This window comes from Carassius carassius, chromosome 45 (assembly GCF_963082965.1).
Source record: "Carassius carassius chromosome 45, fCarCar2.1, whole genome shotgun sequence".
NCBI classification, from domain to species: Eukaryota; Metazoa; Chordata; class Actinopteri; order Cypriniformes; family Cyprinidae; genus Carassius; species Carassius carassius.
Genome location: NC_081799.1, coordinates 5,722,381 through 5,740,721, shown reverse-complemented (window position 1 = coordinate 5,740,721; position 18,341 = coordinate 5,722,381). Strand labels below are relative to the sequence as shown.

General features: G+C 38.4%; 1 protein-coding gene across 3 annotated transcripts in view; it reads right to left on the bottom strand.

Moving 5' to 3' along the window:
• Positions 1 to 1,357: 1,357 nt before the first annotated feature.
• Positions 1,358 to 18,341, bottom strand: part of si:dkey-88l16.3 (low-density lipoprotein receptor-related protein 2) — a 35,977-nt gene continuing 18,993 nt past the window's right edge. Inside the window, exons 29-52 of one of the 3 annotated variants that reach the window (XM_059539629.1) lie at positions 18,026 to 18,241; positions 17,614 to 17,766; positions 17,254 to 17,520; positions 13,995 to 14,210; positions 13,758 to 13,910; positions 13,415 to 13,678; positions 13,125 to 13,340; positions 12,507 to 12,674; positions 12,215 to 12,418; positions 11,893 to 12,060; positions 11,593 to 11,808; positions 10,342 to 10,571; positions 9,757 to 9,886; positions 9,478 to 9,671; positions 9,136 to 9,322; positions 8,536 to 8,751; positions 7,600 to 7,783; positions 7,322 to 7,523; positions 7,080 to 7,244; positions 6,779 to 6,985; positions 5,286 to 5,835; positions 4,420 to 4,545; positions 4,193 to 4,300; positions 1,358 to 1,680 (exon numbers count right to left, since the gene is read on the bottom strand). In XM_059539629.1, coding sequence (XP_059395612.1) covers positions 1,373 to 1,680; positions 4,193 to 4,300; positions 4,420 to 4,545; positions 5,286 to 5,835; positions 6,779 to 6,985; positions 7,080 to 7,244; positions 7,322 to 7,523; positions 7,600 to 7,783; positions 8,536 to 8,751; positions 9,136 to 9,322; positions 9,478 to 9,671; positions 9,757 to 9,886; positions 10,342 to 10,571; positions 11,593 to 11,808; positions 11,893 to 12,060; positions 12,215 to 12,418; positions 12,507 to 12,674; positions 13,125 to 13,340; positions 13,415 to 13,678; positions 13,758 to 13,910; positions 13,995 to 14,210; positions 17,254 to 17,520; positions 17,614 to 17,766; positions 18,026 to 18,241 — 5,048 coding nt within the window. In that variant the 3' untranslated portion in view covers positions 1,358 to 1,372. The remainder of the gene's footprint in view (positions 1,681 to 4,192; positions 4,301 to 4,419; positions 4,546 to 5,285; positions 5,836 to 6,778; positions 6,986 to 7,079; positions 7,245 to 7,321; positions 7,524 to 7,599; positions 7,784 to 8,535; positions 8,752 to 9,135; positions 9,323 to 9,477; positions 9,672 to 9,756; positions 9,887 to 10,341; positions 10,572 to 11,592; positions 11,809 to 11,892; positions 12,061 to 12,214; positions 12,419 to 12,506; positions 12,675 to 13,124; positions 13,341 to 13,414; positions 13,679 to 13,757; positions 13,911 to 13,994; positions 14,211 to 17,253; positions 17,521 to 17,613; positions 17,767 to 18,025; positions 18,242 to 18,341) is intronic. The other 2 variants (XM_059539631.1, XM_059539630.1) reach the window with 2 other exon arrangements.

Here is an 18,341-nt window from a genome sequence, read left to right as displayed (position 1 = left end):
TCCAGTCCACCAGTTAACGGCTTGTGAAGTGAAAAGCTGCCTAAGAAACAAATCCGATATGAAGATGTTTTTGACTTCAAATCTCCATCCAAAATACTTTCTCCAGTGATAAATTCATCTGGTCTCAAACAGGTGAGGAATATGCACAGTTTACAAGCCAAAACATTCCCAAACCGTTCTAAACAAATATGTGGAATGGAGTTTTTCAATGAAGGAAGCGTTGTTATTATGAACTCATATTTTAGCCAAAAGTAAAAAAAAAAAAAAAAAAAAAAAAAAAAAAAAGGCACCTATAACGCAAAATTTACTTTTACATTTTGTTTGAACATACATGTGTTAGCAGTGTACAAACCTGCGCTTTACTTTTTTTTTTAATCCCAATAAATCATAAGCAATCACGAGCTGATCACAGAATCTGTAAAATGACATCATTTTACAAGCCCCGCCCCCAACTGTTAACAGACACTGCTGTATTAGCAGAAAAAAAAAAAACGCTACAGCATATAAAAGCAGAATTCTAGGAAGAAATGTCTTATTAAATCTACATAAGTTATTCAGTCCAGAGCAGTGAGGGATTTTCTGCTTTTATTTTATTGTTTGGTTCATATTAACAGCATAGACCGCAGTAGGTACTGTATATTACGCTGCTTTCAATTAATACACAGACCTAATAGAAAAATGCGATTTCTTTCCCAGCCGTTTACCTTCACAGACATAACCAACTGTTTTTGTAACTCACTTTGTGTTTTTAACTTGTATTTGACAGTTTAAGCGCAAAAATACATGAAAGAGAACAGCCTTTTTCTGCTTCCACTCAAAATAGGCATTTTTAAAGTGATGTAATATCAGGTCCCCCCCAGAATGTGTCTGAGATCATTTATTATATCTTGGCATAATGGGTGCCATGGCATAATGATGGATTTGTTTTTTTACAATCACACAGCTTTTCGCTTCATAAGACATTGATGGACTGGAATGCTTTGGATTGCATGTGGATTACAGTGATGTTTTTATCAGATGTTCAGATGCTCATTCTGATGGCACCCATTCACTTCAGAGGATCTATTGGTGAGCAAGAGATGTAATGCTATGTAAATTTCTCTAGATTTGATGAAGAAACAAACTCCTCTACATCTCGGATGACCTGAGAGTGAAGTACGTTTTCAGCGTTTTCTTTAATTTTTTGGTGAACTACTCTTTTAAAACACAAAAGGATCTGCTGGTCAGATAATCTAAAAAGAAAAAGTCTCCTAGCAATGCCCAAGAAACCATCGAGAACACCTTTGCAACCAACAAGACCGCTCAAGCAACTTACTGGCTATGTACTGCCTAGCAGTTACTCAGGACACATTAACACGGTTGCAGTGAGTCTTTAAACTAATCTAGAATATTGCAAAATAGAAATCTGAGAATGACAGTCGTGCAGAAGAATGAAGAACCACTCACACTCCTCATCCGAGCCGTCCTGGCAGTCTGGGATCTGGTCACAGAACTTGGCCAAAGCGATGCACTTGAGGCCGTCTCTGCATGCTTTACTGCCCACGGGACACTTGAGGTTGGAAACACATTTGGTTTTGTTGACCGAGAGGTAGTCTTGTGCGCAGCGACACGAGCGTCCACCTGGATACGCCAGACACAGGTGACTGCAGCCCCCGTTGTTTTCAGAACAGACATTGGTCCCTGGTCAGGAAGAGAAAACCAGACAGAGACAGAGGTTACATACACCACTGTTATTCTATGGAAGTAAAATAATGACTTATGTCTTTGAAACAAAAAGCATGCTGAATAGCACTAATTGAAAAATAATGCATTGAATTAACAGTACTTGCATTTTAATGCCTTGAATTTCCAGGGCTTGCATTGTTAGGTCCTGAAATGTTATAGTTGTTCGTTTAAGCTGTGAATATTTCAATTCAAAATATTTCACACACCATTTCATAATTAAAAAAATCAATAATTCATATGCACGTTCCAAAATTCAGGTGGTTAAAATTCGGCAGATAATTGGCCCTTTCACATCCGGGAGCTGCAGGAATAGCAGTAGAGCACAGAGGCATGATCTCCAACTGCTGTCAGTCGCTCACCAGCAGGTGGTGCAAGCGGCTTCTGATGAAGACCAAAGTAACAGGTGGATTAAGTAATACAGTTACAAAAACTGATCTGCAGAAATTAAGCAAGCGCTAGGTAGAAGTTTTGATTATCGGGGCATTTGGAAAAGCTGATTGTGCGTATGTTTATTTCAAAATCTTTGCTGTTTCCAAGTAAGCAGCATTCAAAGGAGATTATAATGGTGTTTTACCCAACGCTGAAGTACAGAACTAACATTACATCTAAGGAAGACACATATTGCTTTCGGTTGTTTAGTTTCCGTAACTTTGTGTCATGGCTTGTGCCTCAGCTTTTCCAAATGCCCCGATAATCAAAACTTCTACCTAGCGCTTGCTTAATTTCTGCAGATCAGTTTTTGTAACTATTACTTAATCCACCTGTTACTTTGGTCTTCATCAGAAGCCGCTTGCACCACCTGCTGGTGAGGAACTGACAGCAGATGGAGATCATGCCTCTGTGCTCTACTGCTATTCCAGCAGCTCCCGGATGTGAAAGGGCCAATTATCTGCCGAATTTTAACCACCTGAATTTGTGGAAGTGAATTTGGAAAGTGAAATAAAATGGACCGAAATTTGCCTGTCGAATATTATACTTCATATTTTTTTTTTAAGCGATTTAATATTTTGGAAGTGAATTCTGGAACGTGAATATGAATTATTGATTTTTTAATTATGAAAAGGTGTGTGAAATATTTTGAATTGAAATATTCACAGCTTAAACAAACAACTATATAAAATTTCAGGACCTAAAGATGCAAGCCCTGGAAATACAAGGCATTAAAATGCAAGTACTGTTAATTCAATGCATTATTTTTCAGTTAGTGCTATTCAGCATGCTTTTTTGTTTCAAAGACATAAGTCATTATTTTACTTCCATAGTATTCTCCCTTGTTCAGTTCACTCTGTCACAGAGATGCAAACTGTGTTCAGACTAACACACTGAAACATCAAACAAACAAATAAAAAAATATATTTTTTTTTATTTAGTTATATATCATATTGAATGATATATATATATATATATATATATATACACATACATACATATACACACACACACACTAAGACGAAATAAATAATTTTTGCTTGTTATTTTTTATATGTTTTTATCTTATTTATAAATTTAAATAGGTTAATAGATTAAAAAACATGCATACAAAAATAAGTAATGTAATTTGATCTAATTTACTTATCATATTCTAAGTAAAATAAGAAAGAAAATAGTTAAAAACAAATAAAGGTTCAAATAAAAAGGTTGAGAAAGATAGAAATACAGACAAACTGTATATTAAATAAAAATTATATTTTAGAAAAAAATTAACTGAATACAATAAAGATTAAAATAAGATCAAATTAATGATGATAGATACAAACAAAATAAACTATAAAAATAAACAAATTAAAGAGACGGAGATAATAAAAAAAAATTACAATCGAGAAAATGTACATATACACACACATATATATGTATGTGTGTATACATATATATATATATATATATATATATATATATATATATATATATGTATGTATAAGTCGCCATGATTTTGCCAAGTACGACATGTTCCTGGATCGACATTAATTAAAATATATTTTTAACCCAATCCCTACCCCTTAACCTAACCCATAATTTGTTCCTAAAATCAGTGGGAAATTATAGCTGATTAACAAGAGTGTAGAAGCACCATATATATATATAAATGATACAATAAAGTAAAAAAAATTAGATTAACATATCAATATTTTTAATCAAATATGTAAAATTACCTTTTGTCAGACCAATGAAATTGTTAATGATAATAATAATTCTGCAATCACTATGGTTTATTCATCAGACTGGAAAAGTAAGGCCAAATCAAACACACTGTGGGATACAGTACTAGGTGCAGTGAACTCTGCTGTGCAGGTGTGATCTGGGCATTTCAAATATACAGGACATTCATGCACCAAAAACAACACGCATACTACATACTGTACAAAACAGAGCAGTAAGAGTCAAGCTGAGGAGCGGCGAGTGAGTCTGTGCTGCACAGCTTCCCTCCACACACACACACACACACACACCTCGGATCACACAGAAGTACCTTTCTGACTGGACCTGCTGTAGGCCTTCAGCTCAATGACGTTAGCCTTCACCTCAAACCACATGTGTTTGGGCTGGAAACCATCCGTGTACCACACTTGAGCAGTACCTGTTTAAAAAAGATCAAGATCAAACTTAAACTCTGATAGAATATTTTAAGGTTGAAAGACTGGAAGTCGATGGCTTCATGTTCTACACAAAACATCTCAACAGGTCTGAGATAGTTACCGTTGTCCAAAGTGATCCAGAAGAAGATGTTCTCAACACGAGCAAAAGACAGAATGAAGGCAGATCCAGTGCTGTACTCCTTATAATCAGAGCCATCCATATTAATAGAGCTAATCATTTCATTCCCTTGGATAAAAGGAAAAAAATACAAATAAATATCCGTTAGCATTATTGATTGGTTTGGAAGAGATCATTTCCACAGCATTAGATAAGACATTAAATTTCATCTCACAAAAACTTTTACAAAAACTAATTGTTTGCTTTTGTTTTGATAGAGTTAGTAAGAGTTAGCCTGATTTAACAAAGCTAGCTAAAGACCAAATATTAGTTTGTAGTCCTAGATCAACTTTCTCAGATGACAAACCGTATTAGTGGATTTAATATAAATTATAATAATATATTCATAAATGTGTATTTTTCAATAAACAAAAACAGTTTTCCTAAAAAATAATAAAAGATGAATTTTTAATTTTCAAATAAAATGCATTTTGTACAATAAATAAAAATAATACTATAAGTCTATTTCCCCAAATAAATGAAAATAAATGTATTAGTGCTTTTATAAGAATAATTATCATATCAAATAAATTAAATTGTATTTTATAATAAGAATAATAATATAAATAATAAATACAACAAATACAGAAGACTATCTCCCAAACAAACATAAAAATTTTATACTAAATAAATGTTTATATATTAGTGTTTTTAATTTTTATATCATAATATATATATTATACTAGTACTACTAAGTGTTCTTGTTTTCTTAAAGTGTATAAAATATGAATATATTTTTGTTTTAATATTGGGACATCAATCTGTACCCAAATGTGGAAAGTGTAATTAAATGTTTGTTTTTAACGCACCAACATCTGCCCAATACAGCGTTGTTCCTTTCTCAGAAAAGGCGAGTGAAGCAGGCATCTTGGCTTTGCTCCACAGCAGCGTGCGATTGCTCCCGTCCATGTGAGCGCAGTCCACCTGAGGCAGAGATTGGGCTGCCCTCCGTCCCACTGCGGTGAAGCACAGGCGGCCCGTGGGAGGGTGCAGGGCGATGGAGATGGTTCCCTCCAGCTCAGCCGGCAGCACCAGGCTGGTGTATTTCCCTCCGGGGGACGTGACGTACAGCTGGGGGCTCTTGACGCTGCTCCAGTAGAGGTTTCGGGTGACCCAGTCCACAGCCAGAGCGGTCAGCAGGTCCCCTTTGAGCTGAAGCACGTGACCGATGGGTGTGAACCCAGAGCTGCTGAGTTTGAGCTGAGCTACAGATCCTCGTCCGGCGTCAGCTACAGAGACGGTGCGGTCCTTGAGGAGCAGATCGAAGTCTGAAGCTTCATTCACGGCCGGCAGAGCCAGAGCACGGTGCTCCGGCCACGTCTTCAGCCCCAATCCTGCCTGGAGGCTCTTAGTGAAGATCTGAGCGGGGGACAACGGCTTATTATTGAGGGATTAGGAAAAGTGAAGCTTAATCAGTGGCATTTTGAAAAAAAAAAAAAAAAAAAAAAAAAAAAAAAAACTTCATTTTATTTTATTCAAAAGCATTTTATTTTATTCAAAAGCATTTTATTTTATTATAAATTCTTTTGAATAATTGTTCACACATTATACATTTTTACAGATTGGCCAAACTTCCATTCCAGGGGACTTAATGTAACCCATTTAATTTTTCTTATTTTTTGCAAAATAAATAAACAAAAAATAAAAATGACAAATAAATAAAATAAATAAAACAATCCTGTATAAATAAAATTAGAACTCCACTTTGTACCGAACATGACTTTTTTTAATCATTTTTAAATCTTTTTAACCATTTTATTTTAGGAATTTGATGGTGAAAATATTCAATTCAATGAGAAAAAAAAAATTCTCAATATAGTTTAATTGATATATTTAATAATTATATTATAAATAATTTAGAAGTAGATATATATATATATATATATATATAATATACACACACACACACACACACACACACACACACACACACATACAGGTATATACACGCACACAAAAAAATGAAAAATTGTAATTATTTGTCATGTCAATTAAGACATTGTTTCATTTAATTATAACATTATACATTACTTTTAAAAACAAAATTACATTTGCAATTAAAAATAATTCAAATTACACAATGTAATAAATGAATTATATTTTAATTGGATCATAGTTCATTTGTTAGTTACCAATTTATAAATAAACAATTTTGGCTTTTGGTTAACTAGGCAATGTCAGCCAGAAAGTTAAAAAGAATTTAAAACCATCAAATACTTAAGAATATAATACAGTGTGATGCCAAAGGTTTTACTCCATAATCAGGAAAAGCCATTAAATCATTGTTCTTGGGTTGGAGCACCTGTGTAATCATGGTAGGAGACAGCAGCATCAGGAAAGAGGAGGAGGAGTCCACAGGTGTGGTGCAGGTGAAGCCGTCCGAGGCTAAGAGAAGCCCCACGGGGCAGCGACAGACCGCTTTGGGCCCCGGAGCCAGCAAACACACATGAGAGCACCTGAGCTTCTCACACGGGCCGGACACATTGGGCTGCAAGAGCGCGTGCACAACCTAGAACAGAACAGGACGGGGAAACAATCAGTAACGCCAGATGTAGAAGACGACTGCGGCGACATTCAGTAACGTGCACAGCATGTATCCTCACTTTGAGGTCGAAGGGCTGTCCGGGTCTCTTAAGAAGAACTTTGCGGTTCTTGCCAGTCAGTTTATTGGCCCCTTGAACAGATCGTCTGTGCGTGTCGGACCAGTAGACCATGTCATTAAACACCGCCACAGAGAAGAGACTGGGCATCTCCGACAGCTGCAGCAACTGAAAACACAAAAATGGTTCAAAAATGTAAATTGTGCCATTTATTGTTTGTGCCCTCTTGTAGCATTCTGTATTACCTTTATGTGTTCTCCATCCAGCGTTGCTGAGCCTATACACCGGAGCTTCTCGTCAGTCCAGTATAGTCTGTCAGTCAATGTGTCCACCGTCACGCTGACAGGACGCTCGAGTCCGCGGCTGACAACCACCTTCCTGTCTGAGCCATCCATGCCAGAGCGCTCGATCTGTGCCTGACCTCCGATCTCTGACCAGAACATTATCCTGCAGACAGTATCTGGAAACATTCATCTGCATCCATACACTGAGTCTCGTAACTCATGTAAGAGGGGCTTCTTACCCCTTCTGAGGCAGCAGCACAAGCGAACGAGGCTGATGCAAATCCTGTTCCACAACTACTATGTAGTTTTGCGACTTTACAATACTGCTGGTCAATCTCACAGCTAGAATCTGCCCAGCAACACCATCCACCCAGTAAAGGTTCCTTCCCATCCAGTCGACAGCAATGGAGTCTGACTTCACACCTGAACGTGCAACATTGTTTGGTTACAGCAGGGATTTCCAAACCTTTTTTTTGGTAAGCCGAAGACTTTCTAAAATATATTTCCATATTTTTTTGGAATATAATTTACCATTTTTTTTTTTTACCTATATTCCAAAACAACTTCCAAAATGCATTTAACATCAAGCAATTGTTACTTCTAATTGAGGCCATACTTCACTCTACAATAAACCAACTTTACAAAAAAAAAAAAAAAAAAAAAAAAAAAAAAAAAAATTGACATATACATACATATATATACACGTATGTATGCATGTATGCGTGTGTGTGTGTGCGTGCGTGTATGCGTGCATGCGTGTATGCGTATATGCATGTATGTATATGCGTATGTGTGTATGCGTGTATGTATGTATGTATGTATGCATGTATGCGTGTGTGTGTGCGTGCGTGCATGTGGGTGTGTGTATGCGTATATGCATGTATGTATATGCGTATGTGTGTATGCGTGCATGTATGTATGTATGTATGTATGTATGTACATGAATTAGCAGCAGCTTATATGGATGAACAGAAGTTTTTAAGTCTTATTGTCATGAGAGCACCAGATTTAGTTTGGTGCTTACACTGCACTTAGCTATACATTTTTTTTTTTAATTAATAGTAGTTCTTTAAATTAAAGTTTAATACTTAGTATTTATTTAAAACTCAATTTAAAAAAATTGTTTAATATAACATTGTATCTACTTTTATTTCTTTATCTATGTTCTTTTTTACCTTTGACGATAGTTCCAGTGTTGTCCTTTTCTCCGTGAAAGGCGTATTTGATGCTCTGTTCCTCCAGACTGACCCAGTACACCCTCTGCTCTCTCCGGTCGTAGTCCAGAGAGAAGATGGCCTTCCGTCCTGGTGCGATGAGGGCTTGGATACTGGAGCTTCGCAGACCCAGATTTAACAGCTCATACTGCTCAGAGATCAAAAGACTGGGTTCCTCTGCACAAAAAAAAAAAACATGACTTAATCATAAGAACAATAATATTAAGAGAGAAGAATAATAGTCAGAATATAAATACTATTGGATTGCAAGTAGATACGGTTTATGTACATTTCCACTATTTTCAGCATCTCCTGTGTGCATCACCCATGTGTGCAGTTATTTAAATTCATTTTAAATATATTATTGTAACATTTCAGGTGAGACCATCCCTTAAAAGGCATGCAAGTGTAATTGTGGTTGGTCACTTTCAAAAAAAATAAATATAAGAAAGTTACTTCCTGGTAATACTTGACTAGAAACAGCAGCAAAGTGAATCAGATATTGCAGTAATAATCAAAAGTTTGGCTACGTAAGGCTAGCTAGCTGCTTTAAACCGATACCTGCGGTCTTGCAGCTGCGCCCATCCGGCTCCAGTATAAATTCAGGGTGGCACTGACACAGGTAGGAGCCTGGTGTGTTGAGGCATTTATGACTGCAGGCAGCAGGCTGAATCTCTTTACATTCATCTATGTCATTGCAGGTTAAACCGTCAGACTGAAGCCTGAAGCCAGTCTTACAGCCACATCTCTGGAAACACAAGAGGATGTTTGAACACAGCTTTTTGCGTTCCACTAAATCTTGCACATATCAAAAATATACATTTGATTTGACTGATAATTTGTGTTTTGGATAATTGAGGTTATGATAAATCTTTTCTATAAAGCAATAAATGAATGTTTAACCGCTCCGTGTGGAGTGTTGATGCAGTAGTGCTGGCATGATGGGCGGCTGGGACTGGAGCAGTTGTTCTTCAGACACCCCACACCCTCATCAGAACCGTCTGCACAGTCAGACGCCCTGTTACACACCAGATCTGGCTCCACACACTCCCCACTTCCACACTGGAACAAGTGTGTGGGGCATTTCACTTGACCACCTACAAAACAAGCCATTTTTACACTTTAGTATTATTGAACAGATTCTAATACGGAGTTTAGAACGGATTTCGAACGCCCACTCACATCCAGATTCATCACTCTCATCTTTACAGTCCTTTACACCATCACACCTCCATGTGATCGCAATGCATTGAGTTTTAGATGCACACGACCACTGGAACGCTCCACACTTCAGTGGAGTCAGCCTGCAGTTCTACACAGGAAGAGAAGAGGTTGTATGGGGCAGATGGATACATTGCAATCATGTGTAACCTTCTGAAAACATGTCTGCTTAGGACTACTTAGTTTGAAATAGACTTGTATTAGAGACACTGCATTAAAAAAAAAAAAACAAAAAAAAAAAACACCAAAACGCTACTAAATTAACAAACACCACCAAAAAATACTCCACAGGCACCAAGCGAAACTCCACAAACAAAACACCATTAACAAACCACAAACACCAAACAAAAATGCCACAAACAACAAACCATCACACTGCAAAAACAATATACAAAAACACCAATACCACAAAAACCACCAAAAAAAACAAAAACACTAAACAAATCTCACATATGAAACAATGGCAAAAACAAACAACAACACTACACACAACAAAAGCAGTAGGTTCTCGTAGAAGTGGATGACTGGACCAGTGTGGTTCCTCACCCTCTCATCAAACCCATCACTGCAGTCCTGGTCTCCATCACAGAGCCATTCTTTCAGCAGACACTCGTGTGTGTGGGGGCAGCGCTGCTCCACAGGACAGTGTGGGGGCTGAGGACAGCCCTTCTCATCCGAGTGATCACGACAGTCAGCGTGCCCATCACAGCGGAGAGCCAGCGCCACACACTGACCGTTACTGCACTGGAACCGCTCTCCAGAACAGGGCTCTACAACTGCAGGACGAACAAAGCCCATGTGTGAGAAACAGTCCAAGCTGAACTAAGCATTAAAAAGATGAAAATATCCGAAGTATTAATTCGAACCAGATGATTCCCATTTAAAAAGGTACACTTTTCAGCTAGCTCACCAGTGACAAAAACAAGATTTTTATCAGAGCAGACACCACTGACTGCAATGACTGATAACTTTAACATTTGAAAGGATACTATGGCAAAGTTATTGCTTTCTTTATTCAAACTGATTTTTCTTTTACATGAATATATGGTTCATCTAAAGAATGAAAGCGGTGTCATACACTTGGAAAATCGTGAGCTATATCGACACTAGCATGTGACAATACACTTGGCTCACGAGATGAGAAAATACACATACTTGGTTCACTCGAAAAAGACAGTATTTTGATACTATTTTTAAGAACTGTTTAAATGACAATATTTGTCTCTTAATTACAAAATGTAAAAACGCAGTTGTATTTAGAAATATTTTAATCTAGGGCTGTATGATGATTATTTTGGTAATCCAGTAATCTACGGATTATTTTGACGACTGAGTAATCAGGGCTGTTTGTGTTACTAAAAAATGTCAAAGTGAAAACCAGGCTTTAGTATAACCATTTATATATAAACTAACGATGAAGGAATAATAATTGACTGAAAATATCAAAACCAAGAAGTTACATGATTGCACTGAACACTGTTAAAATACATTATGTCATTTGCCTATATATAATATGAACAAACAACTTTGGTTTGGTACAAGTTTCGACTTTTTTCAATCGTGGATCTAATGACGTAGACAAAATCGGTCCTTATATGAGCATTTCTCCTGGAAAAGTGCATCCGCGCACACGTAGGCTAGAGGAGAGCTATACCGCGCACATCAACGCGCTTCAAAATCATCAGCAGCGCTGCATGGGATTTGTTCGAGAATGCCTCCAAACAAGTGCATTTGAGACTGACCACAGATCCTTATCCATTAACTTGCTACCATAAACACTTCATGCCGTTGACCTACCACAGTTGTCTTCATCAGTGCCATCCGCACAGTCTCTCTCTCCGTCACAGAGGAAGGTTTCAGGAACACAGCGGGTTTTATTGTCACACGGGTGCCTGCACTCCTCTGAGAGCTTCATGCAGTTGATTTCATCTGATCGGTCCTGACACTGAGGTGTGCCGTCACACACAAGCTTCACGTCTATACACTTCCTGCCGTGAGCGCATTGGAACTGGCCTAGAAGGTTGAATAAATAGTATATATAAAAAATGTCCAGTTTAATTCCTCAACGAATAAGGATAAATTGTATTTCTACTGTACCTTTTTTACATTTACGTTCACAGTTCCTCTCATCAGACCCATCTTTGCAATCTTTCTCTCCATCACACACATGGCTGTACAGGACACACTCTTTCCCATCACTACAAGGTTTGGATCCCAAGGGACATTTCAGTGGTAATGCAGCACTTGCAGCCACACGACCAGTGTCTGAAGAAAAAAAGAAAAAGAATGGAAAGTTGCAATTAAACCTAAATAGTTCACCAAAAATTTTAAATCATACAACTCGTCTCATGTCATTCACTAAAAAAAAATAAATTATAATATACAACTAAAAGATATTTATGCATGCACAGGGACTTACAGCAGATTTTCTCATCTGAACCGTCTCTACAGTCTGGTTTTCTGTCACAGATCTGCTGGCTCGTCAGGCAAACACTCTTCTGGTCACAAAGCAAAGCACAGGTGGGGCATTGTTTCTCATCCGAGCCGTCAGCACAGTGTGGATGACCATCACACACCAGAGAGCTCTCAACACACTTCCGTCTGTCCTTGCACAGAAACTGGCCTGATTGGAGTACAGGGTCATCATTTCATCAATTCGGAATTGACTTATAAATATAACATTTAAGAAAAGGACAAATTCCATCTGTTACCTAGATCTGGACATGAATATATACAAGACTGCTCATCAGCTCCACTGGGACAGTCCGTCTTTCCATCGCACAGCTGGGACTGTGAGATGCATTTTGAGGTTTCATGACAAAATACAGAAGGGCTCAAGCAGACTGGCTGGTCTGTGACAGATGGGCCAGTAATGGGAGCTACAAAACAAATCAATGAGTACTTTTTTATATAAATGCATATTCTTTAAAAAAAAAAAATGTTTTAAATATCTCAAGGGATTTCATTTCTCATAAAATCAGACATGCCATCCTATAAATATTACATTTTTTTCCCTCAGATTTTCATGCCAAAAAAAAAAAAGTTAATTTGTCATTTTATATATATATATATATATATATATATATATATATATATATATATATATATATATATATATATATATATATATATATATATATATATATATATATATATATATATATATATATATATATATATATATATATATATATATAAAAAACAACAAATAGTGAATAAATAAATGGTGATAAATACATTTTACAATAACTTTTTTTAAACAAACAGAAAGGTTTAAAACTTAAGCTTGGTATTTAATTTCCATAATCAAGAAGGCTTCAGGGCGTTACCACAGTTGTGTTCGTCAGTGGCGTCCACACAGTCTTTCTCTCCGTCACAGAGGAAGCTCTCTGGGATGCAGCGAGTTTTATTATCACACTGATGTCTGCATTCGTGTGAGCGACTGAAACAGTCCAGTTCATCAGAGCGATCCTGACACTGAGGTGTGCCGTCACACACCTGCTTTCTGTCGATACACATCCTCCCATGAGCGCACTGGAACTGATCTACGAGGAAACATCGTCAGTGACACTCGTCTGAGTTACACCAGACACTTATGTATTAATTTCATGAGCTTTACCTGCTTTACACCGATATTCACAGTCGTGTTCATCTGATCCATCTTTACAGTCCATCTCTCCATCACACACATGACTGTACAGCACACACTCACGGCCGTCCTCACAGGGTTTAGAGCCCACACGACACTTTAATGGTGTGGAGACGGTTTCAGGAGCAGTGGTGGGACATCCCGTCTCATCTGACCCGTCTGTGCAGTGAGAGCGGCCGTCACACACCAGATCCCTCGCCACACACTTCCTCCTGTCCTCACACAGGAAGTCACCTATAAGAAAAAAAATTAATAGAATTGTGACTACACATGCTTTAAAATAGCCATATTTTTCCATTATTAAACTGAGTACCTGCATTTGGACATCGGTCAAAGCAAAATGTTTCATCATATCCATCAGGACAGTCTCTCTTCCCATCACAAAGCATGGTGTGAGGGATGCACAGCGACCCGTCACGACACAACACCGCAGGACTCTCACACTTCACCACCTTTGTGGGGTACCCTAAAGACCAAACCAATAAAATTGATTAATTTCATTAAATGTGTAAAATCAAATCACATGTAGCACAGAAGGAACGATTCCCACCGCAGTCAGATTCATCAGTGCCATCCACACAGTCTTTCTCTCCATCACACAGGAAGTTTTCTGGGATGCAGCGAGTTTTATTGTCACAGCGATGGCTGCAGCTCTTGCTACGAATGAAGCAGTCCCTCTCATCTGAAAAATCCTGACACTGTGGTTTGCCATCACACACTAGTTTTGAGTCTATGCATTTCCTCCCATGGGCACACTGAAATTCCCCTGAGGAACAACAATACCACTAAGTCAGAGATTTGAAATCAGTAGTAATCAGGACACAGTTTTTACCAAGTCTCTCCTCAAAAATATCATATGAAAGGTATAACTTCTCTGCCACTGTATATTTATTAATTTACAATTGTTTTATCACAGTCGTGGCCAACAGTTTTGAGAATTACAAAAATATTAGTTTTCAAAAAGTTTGCTGCTAAACTGCTTTAAGATCTTTGTTTCAGTTGTTTCTGTGATGTACTGAAATATAATTACAAGCACTTCATACGTTTCAAAGGCTTTTATCGACAATTACATGACATTTATGCAAAGAGTCAGTATTTGCAGTGTTGGCCCTTCTTTTTCAGGACCTCTGCAATTCGACTGGGCATGCTCTCAATCAACTTCTGGGCCAAATCCTGACTGATAGGAACCCATTCTTTCATAATCACTTCTTGGAGTTTGTCAGAATTAGTGGGTTTTTGTTTGTCCACCCGCCTCTTGAGGATTGACCACAAGTTCTCAATGGGATTAAGATCTGGGGAGTTTCCAGGCCATGGACCCAAAATTTCAACATTCTGGTCCCCGAGCCACTTAGTTAGTATATATGAATGTGTGTGTGAGTGTGTGTGTTTTTTATATATATATATATATATATATATATATATATATATATATGGTGGGCATAGATTATTTTTTTTCCATCTAGATTACCTTACGCCTGTTTCACACATACTCCATCTGCAGTGTGTATGCGTTGCATATTTTTTTACGCACCCATGTTAACGGATTCCAGTTGCGTTGCGTCTGCAGCAGAGCAGCGATAGTTTACATATCCGAGTAGCGAACTGCAAACGCGTCCTGTGTGAAAGCACATACACCACATACGTAACGCACACGGACTGCATACGCACTGCAGACGGAGTATGTGTGAAACAGGCGTGAGCAGACGGAGCATGTGTGAAACAGGCGTGAGCAGACGGAGCATGTGTGATACAGGCGTGAGCAGACGGAGCATGTGTGAAACAGGCGTGAGCAGACGGAGCATGTGTGAAACAGGCGTGAGCAGACGGAGCATGTGTGAAACAGGCGTGAGCAGACGGAGCATGTGCGAAACAGGCGTGAGCAGACGGAGCATGTGCGATACAGGCGTGAGCAGACGGAGCATGTGCGATACAGGCGTGAGCAGACGGAGCATGTGCGATACAGGCGTGAGCAGACGGAGCATGTGCGATACAGGCGTGAGCAGACGGAGCATGTGCGATACAGGCGTGAGCAGACGGAGCATGTGTGAAACAGGCGTGAGCAGACGGAGCATGTGTGAAACAGGCGTGAGCAGACGGAGCATGTGTGAAACAGGCGTGAGCAGACGGAGGCCGTAGCTGGGGTCAGCGGGGACACGGTGAAGGTTGTACCAGTGGGCCCTGTTTGAAATTGTTTAATTTGTATGTTCTTTTATTTTTATTTATTTGTGCTATTTACACAATGTTTAAGATTTTTCAAGTTTGTAGGCGTCAAGGTACAGAAACCAAATAATTAAATGTAAAATAGCACTGGATAGTCTTCAATGTAAAAATGAAATCTACAATCAAACCTACATTTATTCAGACACCTTCAACATTTCTCACATTATTACAGTGTCTGGTGTCTGTAGTTTTAACAGTCAAACCAAAAATTATTCAAAGTAATTCAGTCAAGAGCAGTGAGTGATTTTCTTTCATTTTCTTGGATTAACATTACAGCAGCTAGAAGCTAAATTAGGCGCGGTCACTTTAAGAGACGATGAACGCATCCAATATAATACACATCCCATGTTTTTCCTCAACTGTTTACTTTCACTTAAGAAATAACTGACAGTTTTTTCGAGCATAATTTCCAAAAATAAGTCAGTCGGTTATATAAAATATCAAGGTGAAAGTCATCATGGCTTGCTTAGTATAGACCCAGCTCCCAACCCAACTTTGAGAATAGATACAGTCGGCATCTAGTCATAGTTGGGAGCGTGGCAAGGGCGGAGTCGGCGTGGGGGAAAACACTGCGAACATCGTGTGTATCTGAATGACAAAAATGCACATATTGAGCACTCATTCCCAGAGACACGTAGAACAATTGTAGTCTCTTTTAACTTTAATATTCATATACACTAGTCCATATCGATATTTGATTCATTTTACAGCCCTAATATAGATGTATTCATTCAAAAATAGCCAAATTCCGTGACGTTCTGCTTTATACAGCAAATTCTATTTTTGACTGGATTCCGCGATTCAATCGTTTCGCAAACACAGACGGGGTGAATTTATGAATGAAAGTGTAAAAGTTCTGACACAAAACTAAGTTGTTACGTGTCCACACGCTTTTTTAAGTGGGTTTATTTTCGACACTAGGCTAACGTTACATAGTTTAGCTTCAGGTAGAATGATAAGGCTAATTATATATACATGCCACTTTCTGAAACAACCTTACACAGTTTTGATAACGTTAATAATGAACACGATGTTAATATAGCCTGCCTGTGATGAAATGCCTACTGCACACACATACACATGCTTAGTCTTGGGATTCCACAACTTCCTTTGACCATCCTCACAACTTATTGCTTGTAGCCATTTTGTCATCATTTCCGGTTCTGTATGTTTATTAGGAAGGATGTAGAACTTCATTTCATAATTTGTTAGTTTATTGGAGGTACAGAAAATGAAACAATAACTCTTCAGCATGATTGTCCCGTGTATTTCAATTAGCGCCAAGGCAATGTTTTCCCCCACGGGCTAAATTCACATCATGTGACGGGGCGTTCCCGGGGGCGTTCCCAGACCAACAGTCTGTATCTATAGATTAACGGCGATATTTTTTTTTTTATCGCCCGATAAGAGTCTCACGTAAACGCCAATAACGGCCCACCACTAATATATATAAATAAATAAATAAATAAAAGAGACAAATACATATGAATATAAATACAGAAATAAGTACATATAACTTACACATAAAATTATCCTTTTGATTATAAAGTGTTTGTTTGTCTGTATAAAATGATCTCTGGCTAAACTACCTGCTTTACAATTAAAATCGCAGTCAGCTTCGTCCGATCCATCTTTACAGTCCATCTCTCCATCACACACATGACTGTACAGCACACACTCACGGCCGTCCTCACAGGGTTTAGAGCCCACACGACACTTTAACAGCACTGTGGTTGACGTTTTAGGTGCTGTAGTGGGACATCCCATCTCATCCGAACGGTCAAGGCAGTGAGAACGACCATCACAAACCAGATCCCTCGCCACACACTTTGTCCTGTCTTTACACATGAAATCACCTGGAAGAAAATGTAATTGCGAAGCTGTAAGACAGCAGGAACTTCATCCCAAGCAAAGCATGTTACCAGTAAAAAAAAAACGGTGTTCATTACTGCGATATGGGCAGTTGCGAAGACACGGTCTCTCATCAGAGCCATCAGGACAGTCTTTTCTCCCATCGCACAGATATCGCTGCAGGATGCACAGGGATGTCCCTTGACAAGCCACGTAAGGGCTTTTACAAGGTGATGGTGGAGTGGGCATAGCTTAAAAAAAATTTAACATTTAAACTTGATTTTATTTCCATTTAGTGAAGTAACAAGTGATGTGCTGAATCTTTTTGAGGCGCATTGATCCAGAAACACATTTTATTATGGTGTGAAGTAAAAAAAGTATTTAAATAGTTACATTCCCTTTTTACTTATTTTGGCGTCAACAGTGGTGCAAAACCTGCTCATCATTTGTTTTTAGATCCCATATGTAAAAGCAAATGTGTAATTTCTGATGCTTCTACTGCAAACTCACCACAGTCTGCCTCATCTGAGCCATCCCAGCAGTCCCTCATACCGTTACAGACGAACACCTCTGGGATACAGCGACTGTTCCCATCGCAGCGGATGCTGCAGCTCTTGGTGGGCTTCCAGCAGCCCGCTTCATCCGAATGATCAGGACACTGAGGAGTCCCATCACACACCTGTCGGAAGTCAATACACTTCTTCCCCTGAACACACTGAAACATCCCTGAAAATAGAGAAGTGTAAGTCAAGACTCTTTAAACATCATAGATTTAGTATCATATATTTATTATTTAGTGATATCCATAAAATACTGTAACATTCTG